The sequence below is a fragment of the Alligator sinensis genome, unplaced genomic scaffold, assembly GCF_000455745.1.
Source record: "Alligator sinensis unplaced genomic scaffold, ASM45574v1 scaffold188_1, whole genome shotgun sequence".
Taxonomy (NCBI): domain Eukaryota; kingdom Metazoa; phylum Chordata; order Crocodylia; family Alligatoridae; genus Alligator; species Alligator sinensis.
The window spans coordinates 749,206-761,729 of NW_005841903.1; the positions used below are offsets into that span (position 1 = coordinate 749,206).

Sequence of the window (12,524 nt, forward strand, 5' to 3'; positions counted from 1 at the left end):
CCCCCGCTAGCCCCCTCAAGCCCCCTGTAGACCCCCATCTGCCCCTCTCATTCTTCCCAATTCCCCTGTGGACATTACTAGCCCCTCCCCCACTCCGCATCCATCCCACAGACCCTGCCTACCTCCCAATTTCCTGATCCCCCCGCCGCAGACACTGCTAGCCCCCTCGTCTCCTTCCTCCCCCACTGCCCACACGATCCCCCTGAAAACTCCACCTCCCCCCCAACCTCACAATGCCCCCCAAGCCTGCTGTCCCCAGATCCTCCAAACCACCCACACTAACTCCCCTTCCCTTACATTGGGTGGCCATTTTTAACTCAATCTAACCTCCCCCTAACCTCCCTGAATGTCTGTACCTAGCCTTACTGTTTACTTTCTTACTCTTAAGACTGTATTTATAGACGTTATTGTCTTTCTAATCATTTTAACAGAGAAACATCCCCTAATCCCAAAGTCATCCCAGAACCACAAAGCAAAACAAACCAGAAAAGCAATCATGCCGCTAATCAGCAGTCTATCTGAAGAGGGTGACCAGAGCAGCAGCACCAGGCACCGTTTTGTCAGGATCATAAAAATATCTGTAACTGGCTACCATGCAGATGCCCTGGGTACAGAGCTTCTTGCTACATTTCTGCAGCTAAATCATGGAGGTATGCCACACGTTTAAATTTCATGTGATGTTGCCCCAAATATTGTTTTTGCCCATGGTCAGGATTCGCATCCAGGCTGGTCAGCATCAGGAGGACAGGCTGTTAATACTTGAGCTGAAGAACGCAGGCAAAAACCTGTACATTTTGAAAAGCTTTAAGCATTTGCTTAAATTTCACACAGTTAATGGGGCTGAGGCACCTGCCTAGGTACGATGAGGAATTAGGACTTCAGTCCCAGATTTTATTTTATAGACTATCTATCTATGGATATAGATGCAGACATGGCTACATTGTGTTTAGATCTAGCAATTTCTCTAGGCCTATCTTTATTTAAAACCCCTAACACTTCATTAGTCACAACAGAAATATCATTCATACTAAGTATAAACCAGGAAATTACAGATCATTGTAAGATGTAAAAACTTGAATTTGTTTATATATTTGATTCTAAACTTAAGTAAGCATGTCTGGAATAGTTCTAAAATATGATAACTCCCCTTCCCTCAAGCATCCACAACTTTCCTTGCAATGACTGTAATAAGACACTTACCAAGTACAGCTGAAAAAAGGGTTAAACAACAAAAAAAAAAAAGTAAATTATTTCAGTTATCCAATACAAAAACATGCCACCAGAGCAATGTGCAGTTATTTATATCTAAATGTTATTTCCCCATATTGTATTATGAAGCGGAGTTAATTGAACTTAAAGCATCTATTCTCATCAATATGCTTCAATACAGCATGTCCCTTCAGTCCCAGGGGCACCATGGTTAAATGGATAGGACTCAGGAATTGGGTCATCTTGTTTTGTTTCCACCTCTGCTATGAATGCGTGTGACCTGGCTAAAGCCAGTTTACACATTTGCACCTTAAATTCACCCTCTGAACAATGAATACCATGTAACAAGCTGTGAGATCTGTGTTAAAATGTTTTTATAAACAGTAAGTGTTATTAAAATAGTTATCACCAACAGGAGAAAATTAATCTTCCATCCAAAAAAGAAATATACCAATTAACATAAAAAACTGCAATGCTTGTAGAAATTCTTAGCCCCAACTAAAGTTGTATACTTAATCAATAAATATTCATATCTTCTCCTCCATGTAAAATTTAGCCTTTTAAAACTCAACTGCACGCCCATACACCAGCTTTCTACTGCATCTCAACTAATACTGGATACTGGGCACCAACTGAAAACTAACTAGAACAGAATTGTTCTCTCCTTGCTAAATAGAAAAATATATTCTCCTCTTTTGAAAAGAAACAAAATAGTTGTCAGGCTTTTCAAATCTAAATTATTTCAGCGATTTACTGTAGGAATATTTTCAAAGTGGTTCATCTATTTCTGACTATTTGCCCATAAACTTATGGACTGTTGAAAAAAATTAACTCTTGCTTTTTTTAACAAACTGATCTAGAAATGATCCCAAATCATATATTAGGAACACTAAATTATATAGACCGCAATCCCACTACCCCCAAAAGAAAGGATAAGCAATTGTGCAAATGAAATATAAGACAAGAGCATGTAGCTAAGAGGAATCCTAACTGCTATTTTACCACAGCAATATTTTTTAGAAGAATATTAGCATTTCACTTCTTCAAAAACATGATAAATGGGAATCATGCCTTAAATGGAGAGGTCGTATTTTAAGTTCCTTTATGAAGCCTGTTCTTGCCATGAATATCTGTGCAGGGGAAGACTACCAAAAAAACCCCCAAAAAACCAAACTGTAGGAATAAAGGGTGCAGGGCAACAGAAGGATTTGGCTGTTAAAGTATTTTGAGTCTAAAGCCATCCTACAATATCAAATATCTCTTAGGGGCAGCAGGAAATGTGTTGTTCCTGTCTATTTTGGGTTGCTCTTTGCATGTTGCCTGTGTTAAATGCAGTCAGTTTCCTCTGAGTAATGTTTGGAAATTATCTTACAGACCACCTCTTGTTTGTGTCCTATAGCTGTCCAATGGCACACCTGCTCATTATTCACATGTTAAATGGAAAAAGCTTTCTAGTGATTGTGTGTTTTATTCTTTGTTTAATTAAATAAATAATAAAGTAAACAAAGAACAAGTCTGTCTCATTTACTGAAGGAAGATGACAAACTTTGCTATTCGGTGCATAACAGTATTATACAAAATGGGTCCTACTAGATGCCTGAAATACCAAATAGTAAGTTCAGCGTATCACTAATTCCAATGTTTAAATGCCCAGACTGCAACAGGGAGTTGACTAAGAACCCACATCTAGCAAAAAGTGAAGAAGCTGCTTGATCTAAACTTGTTTTACTCTCCTGCAACAGGGAGGTGTTCTGTAGGGCCTCTAGATGGACGCTCCAAATACTACTTGCATTGGGGGGGGAGGAGCCACTATCACATCTATACAAAGCTCCACATGCAAATTATTCATGCTCCCAGTAAAGCTGAATTTCAACTTCTCTTAAGCCCTGCTAAAACTATAGGGTTTCTCAGAGGATGAACAAAACATAAAAGTTGAAACTAACTTATAGGTTCCCCGAGACATTTTATACCACAAGTACAAATGAACTTAAAACCCCCTTGCATATGCATTAACAGATTTCATTTCCCCGGAGATGAAAATGCTACCAAGACAAGCCAATGAAAGGAGACAACAGCTGATACTTGAACCTAACCAAACCTCCAAGAGAAGGGTGCCTTTCTCCTCCAATAACATTTTGGGAAGAGAGGGGCATTAGCTAACTCTGAAGTAAGAGAACAAGGTAGGCAACACACTGATCTGAACACACTCCTCTTTTTTTCCCCACCTGCTTCACATAGCACCTGTCCAAGCCCAGCAAATAAGTTGCAGCAACAGCAACCTGAGGGAGAAGCAGCAGCTCATATTGTAAGCCAGTATCAAGCAGAAGCAACTTCCAATTGGTACTGCCTCAGAAACATGACAACCTCACCTCCAACAGTCTGGTATCACAGATGGAAGGAAGATTTCCAGAGCACTAAGCTAAGGCTAATTTATGCTGCTTTACAGCCTAGACACAGAATAGTCATAATTACTCATCTCTACCTGTTCATAAACTGTTTATAAGCAGTTTATAAACAGGATTCTCCAACATTTAAATCCAATTGCTTCGCACCAATAAACTGCTTTAGTCACCTACAATAAAACAAGGCAGGACTAGCTGCTGATTTCAGGAATAAGGTCCTTTGGTTATAATGACTTAAGCATGTGCTCCCTCCAAGAACAGATTCACTGTCAAAGGTGTAATCTCTGTCAACATCCACCCACAAAAGCATCCACAAATGAGACTAACTGAAGTAACTCTTGTTTACTGCTTGTCTGGTCTGTTTAATTTATTTCATTAATTGTGATGATTTGCCTTGTGTTTAATTGAAGCGTCTGTCTTGAAGTCACAAATAACCTTATGCGACTACAACTGCAGGAGTTACACAATGAAACTGGCATTGAGAGTGATTACTAGAATTCTGGGTTTCTTGTTGCTCGAAAACTATTAATAATTTTGGAGATAAAACTACTTGGCACTGGGCATCTTAAAACCACTCCATAGTTTCCCTGCATACCGGGGACAGCTACATGTACATTAACATGCCTTTTCTAATGTACATTAAATTTACAGTGTGAGGTACAAATAATACAAAATAAATAGTACAAAATTTAATTCCAATGTGAGGTACTAAATTAATGCGTATTAGACTGTGCTAATGTGCAGTAGCACATTTGCATGCTTTTTCATGATGCTCAATGTGCAATAGACTAGTTTTCTGCACATTAGTGTTATGTCAGTTTTTTACATGATGCTTTAATGCACAGGAAAATAGTCTACTATGCATTAAAGTGCGCATGTAGGCACACCCAGAGATAATTATCTTATGCATTTATTCAGTGCTTATCATTTTAGTATCTCCTTTGAAGCAACACCATTTTGGGTTAATAGCTGGTAACAAGTAATTGTAAAACACAAGAAAAGGTATTACTAAATTCTTACGTACAGTGAGTATTATAACAGCTTTGGTGTCCCTAGCTGAAAAGTATTGCAACAATGAAAACGAGAGTTTGGGGAAATCTGGAACAACTACTTTCTAAGGTTCTTAAACTGAAGTTTCATGACAGATCTGTCAAAAGGGACTGACACTACTTGTTAGAAAAGACAGAGCTTTGTTTTGTTTTCTCAAAAAAGTCCATAAAATTGTGGACAAGTTTTCAGATAAACCATTTTGAAAATATTTTCACAAATCCCCGTTTCACATACTCCCATTCATTTAGATCAGCACAGAGTATCAATATAAATTAAGGGAACAGCGTGTCCACTACTTACGTATGTAACTGTTTACAGGGGCTTTGTCCACGCTGTGAGTACAGGAGATTCCACGAGTGTGCTGATCAGAGACAGACTGAACAGATATTAAGTACCAGCCATGTTCTCCATATAATTCACTCCATCTAAATGAAAACAAAGAAATGTAGTCAGCTACCATAGTGATAGGCACAGTAACAAAAATGTAGACAAACAAGCAACTCAGAAAATGTAATCAATTAATTATTAACACCTTCCCCTTCTCCCTCCCATGTCTATACTGGCTAATCTGTAGAGGAATGGTTGCAACAAAATGCTCTACAAGAGAAACTGACAAATGCAATATTTTACTGAAGGCTAAAAACTTGTGTCCTCCACTTTCTGCTGAGGATCATGTGACACCTTAGCAATTAGATCTAGTCAAATAATGAGAGAGGGGAAAAAAGTTAATTTATTCAAATTGTTAACGGTTTCTTAAATTATTCCAGAAGCAATATCTGCAATAAACATCTACAGCCTATATTGGACTTCGGGTATTTTACACTCATTAGCTATCCAGTACAGGTGAGAGCATATCTTTGCTTTCCAGATGGGGAAACACAGGCAGACAGTACAAGAAAAATTGGTCTCAGAGGAGATCTGCTTCCTAGTACCTAAGATTCAGGAATTCATGTCCTATGCCTAAATTTATGGCATAAAAGAGAGTCTTTCCCCCATTTTAACCCTAACACCTTGTTTTTCTAATCTATTAAGGCAGTTTTTATTATGCTAGCAGAGTCTTGCCAGACTTGGCCTTAGACAAGACACACAATGGAGGATTTGATCATTAGGAATAGTTACAGCTCTACATAAATCACAGGTGATGTTCTCACATGTTTTAAGGAATAAACTGATTGGTTGCAAGTGTCAGGAGCATCTGCTCTGCCATTTAGTACTATACAATGGCTTGGAATGTGTGCACCCACCACACTCTCCAGTTGTGTCAATAGCAATTCCAACAAAATATGCAAATTCTGCTAAATACATGGTCACAAGGACATGAAGATTAAATTACTGATCACTGGAAAATGAGAATTCCCCATGACTAGGGACCTACCTAAATTGTGGCAGAAGTTCACAGTGCAGTGGTGGCTTTAATCTCGCTCTTTTTGCCATGCACCCCACCCCCGCTCCTCTGCTACTGAGTGGCCAAGAGGCAAAAACCCCAGCATTAATTGCCTCTCAGCCAATCAGTGAAATCCTGATAGGCACAGAAATTGCCTCTCAGCCAATCAGTGAAAGCCAATCAGGGAGGCACAGTGAAAAAGAGCAAGATTAAAGGCACCACTGAGCCGTGAACTCCTGCCACAATTTAGGTAGTTCCCTACCCATGACCAACTTTTAAGGCGAGACAGATACAATTCTACAAATGAGCTCTGCAATCTACCAAGCGAGGCAATCCTGATTAAAGCTTTAATATCTTTGTGTCAGTGAGCTGGTTATCACTCCCCAAGATAAACTGTAGTGTGTGAAACTGAATTATGCTTATGTATAAACTCATTCACTCCCTTTAAGCAGCTGTCAGCTTTGACACAGAGGTTTCCATACTAGGAGAAATCCTCCTTCAAGATGGAAAGAGTATCTTAGATTTATATGCCACTGTTCCCAAGAAGGCTCAGGGTGTCTCAATATAAAAGAAAAAACCACTCACAGGATATGAAGAAATGTAGTTGTAGAAAGCATGATCGGATGTTGTATAAAGAAAAGTATGTGATCATATTTTATTACATCTCTCTCTCCACACACATGCATGCAATGTTTTGAGGTTTTCTGCATATGCTTAAGACAAGATTGAAACCCAAAAATATGATTTTTTTTTTTTTAATATAGTGTTCTTTTGACAATGGCCACAACTGGTAATTTGTGAATGCAGTATACAACTATATAGGAGCTCTCCTATATAGCTGCATGCTGTATTTACAAATAACTGGTTGTAGCTATTGTCCTAGGAACACTATACAAATAGAAAAAATAACCATACTTTTCCATCTTTTTTTAAGCACATGCACACTGAATGCCTCAAGTTCTCTCACTGTTACTAACAATACATATTTGACCAAAAGTGACTTTTAACAGTTAAACAACTGCCATGCTTTCAGCACTTCATCCATCATGTACTAGTAATGGACCACTGGGTCATGGTTGTAGGATGGGCTACTGAAACCCATGAAACAGGACACTTGTATTGTGGTCCTCTGGGATCCATGCTGCATCCAGATGCTTTTCTGTCATCATGTGCCAGCAAGTGACCTCAGCTTTTTAAGATATGAGCAGAGCCAACTGACAAAACATAATTTGGTGGGGGAGCACTCTTCTGTTTGGGATACTGCCCAAATTAGTTTTGAATAGGGAGCCACAAACATATATATAGTCAGTTTGCTCTGAACAAGAAAAAGGAAAATCAAACAGATATAAAAGGACAACGTCTCCATTAAACCATCTATAGGGATGCTGCTGTAAGCAGCCATTCTAGGGCAATGTTGACAGGGATAGTAAGTATGCAGGGAAGAGAGCAGTAATCTCAAACGCATCAAAATTTAAGCTTCTGTAAAACTGACATGCTGTGCCTATTATACACCTCACTGAAATCCATTATCTTTCCTTAAAACAATAGCAAGGGCATTAATTACCAAAACACTGGACTGACCTGCCTCCAGCATACGGCAAGCTTTGGGATCAAAGGAATCGCTATGCTCCTGCTAGCTATATAGTTACCAGATGCTTCTTGTTGCTGCTGTTTCTGGATCTGGCAACAATGGCTGGATTGCTAGACTAATGCTGGCTGCTGCTTGCCCAAGGCTAGGAGGGGGAATCTACCTCCATCAGCAGAGGTTGTTTTGATTAGATTATTGGACCCTACCTAGAAGGCTGGTTCTGGATGCTCCTTATACTGACACCCAGTCTGTTGCTCTCCAGCCAGAGGGGAATACCCCTGGTTATACCTACCCTGTGGCCAGGAAAGGATCTTTACAGCACTGTCTGTTGCTGTTCTAGCCATGGCTCCTAATCTATGAAAATGGTTAAGTTCTGGAGCTGTGCTCTAGGCTGCATCTCTCTAGTCAGTCTGAAAAAGTTTTAAAAAACCCTGCCCACAACATTGCTGCCTATATCAGCCCTTCTCACAGAGACAGCTGAGAGTATTTCTTCAGCTCTCCAAATCTGCTATCAGCTTGTTTCCATGCAGCTGCTGAAGACTCCCAGGCACATTCAGAGTCCAAGAAGATGTGCATCTCCTTTCACTTACACAGCCACCCCGCCCCACCCACAACAGTGAAGCATGTTCCTAGACATACTATCCCAGTGGCAACACGTAGGGGGGACATGAGGGTGCACATGCACCCCATGAGAGCACTGGTGCACCCCGCAACAGCCAGCATTCCAGGGCGGGGTGAGTGGGTAGGTAAGAGCACTGGTGCCCTCCCCTGAGAGTGTTGGCTGGGGAGTGGGGCCGCCAGGAGAAACAGTCCCCCATGGCTGATCATCACCCAGAAGTGCCAGCAGTGTGCCTGGAAGTGTCAGCAATGCACTGCTGCCACTTGCAGATCAGCAGGATTGACCATGGGGGCCCCCCTCCACCCCCTGGTTGCTCACTGTCTGCTGGGGGGCAAGTGCCCCCCTCCCCCCCAACTCGAGAGGCACCAGTTGCCCATGTACTACCCTATGGAGAACAGGAGCCCCACCTGTACAATAGTAGGACTACTGGCAAACACCTCACAACAAGATGCATGACAGATAAATCCTGGGCTTTTGTCAGCCTGTATTAGCTGTGCCACAGGTACTGGCAATGGAGTTTTCAAAGTGTGGGGCACTTGTCACAAGAACTGGCAGCTAATTAATTGAATAGTAAAACAGCTGGAATCCAACACAGGCTTTATTTCTGGGGAATGCACAAAACCAGCTGCACTCAGGGGACTGCAGTCTGCTCCCCAGAAATAGCATTCACTGCCAGCCTGAGCAGTCACGTAGGACTTTATGATTGATTGTTCTCAAGGCTTCACTCATGGTGAATTATGGAACATACTATTACTGTGGTCCAGCATTTCCCAAAACTTTGGTTTGGAACCCCTCTACTTTAGCCACTGCCACCACTTCCCTTACCACAGCATTTCCCCACCACTGGCAATCAGCAGCAGAGGAACTCAGCAGCTGAATTAGGAAGCTGGCACCACAGACTGCCAGTGATTTGCCCATATCTTCCCCAAGAACCTTCTGCAAGCCCTCCCCACCCACCCATCCAGCAGGCATGCCCCACCCACAGTTTGGAAAATTCTGCTGTAGCCTTTGGTATACAGAAAGAGAACCTGCATCTCAATTGACAAGATACAATGGAAACACTGATGGCTGTGAAAAATAACACATTCAGTGCTAAAATTAAGGCTTTCTAACAGAAAATTCATCTAAAAAATGCATTTGCACTTCTGTATTGTCAAGGTGAAAATGAGAAGTGTCCTTTCATGAAGATGGTAGAAAGCTGGGTCAAAGTAGGACATATGAATGTAAAGCAGTGTGGACTAAATACCTTTCATACATTATATCATTATATCATTTTTCCCTCCCTAGGGCTGAAGGCAACAGAGCCACAATTGTTGCGGGAGTTTTTCCATCTAAATACCAAACATAGAGGGACTACAATTAAACAGAGTAGGCTAATCTAAGCTAGATATGCAGATAGCAGGAGTCTCTAGAGCCACACATCTCTTTGGAAATTCTATTTCCCTAGTGACAGCATATAATGACATATATTGACCCATCTTCCACCTCAGATTTATTACACTCTGGAGAGAATAAATCTTCATATCTGACCAAAATCAATACAAGCTTATTACAATGTGGACTTATTAACTTTGTTTTCAGAAGTTAGCCAAAGGCTTTTGGTTTTTCTTTTCCCCCAGAAGATGCCAGTGATGCATGTGGTTAATAGGTGTGTTACAAAGTAGATGGCTATACCTAGCTTAGACAAATAGGTTGGCAAAGTGTCTCTTCCCCTCCTCATGCTGGGGAATTTAGTAAACTTTGCAGAGTAATTAAGCACTTATACAGCTAGTATACTGCAAGACAAAGAAAAAGCAAGCCTGAATCAAACCAGCCCCCTTTACATGCTTGTGACTAATGGGGGGGGGGGGGGGGGGGGGGGGGCCCATCCCCCCCAAGATTGGCCCCTGACTTGGCACTGCTCATGATGGGGCAGATTTTTTACCGTGCGGGTCAGCAGCATGTTTGGGGGCGGCATTAAGCCGCAGCACAGAAGTATAGGAGTGCATATGGGGCTTTTGGCCCACCCCCAGGCCTACCCACAAATTGTCCCCCCCCAGACTCAGGAAGCACCAGTCACCCCTGCCTTTACGCATTACAAGCATCTTAGAATTAACTGGTTAATTCCACAATTACCTTGAGACCAGCTACACATGAAAGCAAAAGCTCCAACTAGCTATAAAGTTAGACCTCAAACCTGTGTAGTGACTTTATAGCTGGTTGCTATGGAGTTTTAATTTGCACACATAGTACAGTCTCTTGTGTTTCTCTTGCGGCTCTCCAGCCATATCATGCACCATTCCCAGTTGGGGCTGAGACTCCCACAACTGAGGGGACTCTTAGTTCCAGCAGCTACAGACTCTGGGTCACAGCAGGGCAGGAGCCCAGAGTCCCAGAGCTGCAGACACCAAGTGCCAGGACCCAACTGGGTCCTGGCAGCTGGGAGGCACAGCTGCCCCGGGGGTGCATGAAGCCCCCTGAGGCTGGGGGATTCCTTGCACATCAGGATCAGGTTCCCCCTGCACCAGTGATAAGACATGATGGGATTTAATGCATGATCCCACAGTCATACCTCCTGCCATGCACACATGGCATGGCAGGAGGCATGATTGTGTGGATTGTGCATTAGATCCAATTTCAGTTACCTGCACATATAGAGGGGCCCCAAATTATAGTTACAGTATTTCTATTCAGAATCACATTTAAGCACCTTTAGCAATAAACATACTTGGGTTATCAAGATCTCTCAGATGGCAGATACTTGCACAGTACTGGTGGAACTATTCTAATTTACACCCGCTGAAGATCTAGCCCCAAGAATCCAGCCCCACCCTTAACCCATAAAGTGAGCATTAATGTTATTATTTGTATTAATATGTCAAAATCTGATAATGTTATGCCAAGCATTAACCTATTCCACTGAGCGTTCTGCCTACAAAAAGTACATTCCACTCTCTTCTATACTGTGACTTCACAAGCCTCAGGATAATCAGGACTTTGTGGCAGAGGCTTCTATTCATATGGTTATTTTCCTCAGAGCAGAGAATTTATTCACAGCACGTGGCATGTTGTCACTGTTTTGTTTCCATGTGCACTTGATCATACGCATAGTTATTTCAATAATCTTCCCTTCAAATGGTGAAAACTATAGCTAAAACGCACAACTCTTTCTGTAGTTTAAGCAAAATAATTCTGTCAATTGAGCCTAATTTCCAGGACATTGCATATTTAAAAAAAAAAAAAAAAAAAAAAAAAAATTAAAAAAAAAAATGGAGGAGGGATTAGGCTTTGTATAAATTGACATTCTTTGAGAGGTACGCACAATTTTTAAAATGAATATTTTCCTTTTACTATTACTTATATTTCAAGGATTGTGCCATTCACTCAAAGAACAATATCAGAGCCTCCCTGTAGGTAATTTTGCCTGGCTATATTCCCAAAGGTATTAAAAGAATGACTACACAGCAAGGCAGATAAAATATTCATTCATGAAAGGAATGGGTTCAAAACCTAGAAGAGACGCATTGTAATTAGGGCTGTGTGAAGCTTTGGTAGCCGATTTGATTCAGAGGGAATTCAGCCCGATTCAGTGGCTGAATCTCCAAATCCAAACTGGGAGACCCATTAATCTCTCCGAATTGAACTGGAAGTCTCCGAACCAATTCGGAGAGATTCGGTCGTAGACTGTACAGGTAAGCACTAGCCAGTGCCAGCGGAAGTAGCCGGATGAGCCCTGGCTTGAGCCGGCAGACCTGGGAGAAGCTGCGGATCATTTGGCTGCTCCCCTGGCTGCCCCCCTGCCGGGGATGAGGCAGGCAGTGCTGGCAGCCCCCAGGAGAAGCCATGGGGGCTGGGGGGGGGGAAATGAATGGGAGCTGGAGGAATCGAACTGAGGAAAAGTCCCTGTTCATTCCCTCAGCCCCTGATCATTCCCCCAGCTCCCCAATCATTTCCCCCCAGCCCCCACAGCTTCTCCCAGGGATGCCAACACTGCCTGCCTCACCCCAGTGGGAAGATAGCTGGAGGAGCAGCCAGATGAGCCATAGCTTGAGCTGGCAGCCCTGGGAGAAGCCGCGGGGGCTGGGGGAATTGATCCGGAACCTAGGGAATGAACAGGGGCTTCCCTACAACTCCCAGTTCAATCCCCAGAGCCCCCGCAGCTTTTCCCAGGGCTTCCAGCCCTGTCTGCCTTGCCCCAGTGGGTGGGGGTGCAGCTGGGGGAGCAGCTGCACAAGCCGCAGCGTCTCCCGGGGCTGCTGGCTCCAGGCGGGACTTATCCAGCTGGTCCAACTG

General features: G+C 42.4%; 1 protein-coding gene across 1 annotated transcript in view; it reads right to left on the bottom strand.

Annotated features, from left to right (window-relative positions):
- LOC102367842 (heparan-alpha-glucosaminide N-acetyltransferase-like) overlaps positions 1-12,524 on the bottom strand; it is a 349,117-nt gene that overhangs the window by 306,669 nt on the left and 29,924 nt on the right. Inside the window, exon 3 of the mRNA XM_025197703.1 lies at positions 4,962-5,086. Coding sequence (XP_025053488.1) covers positions 4,962-5,086 — 125 coding nt within the window. The remainder of the gene's footprint in view (positions 1-4,961; positions 5,087-12,524) is intronic.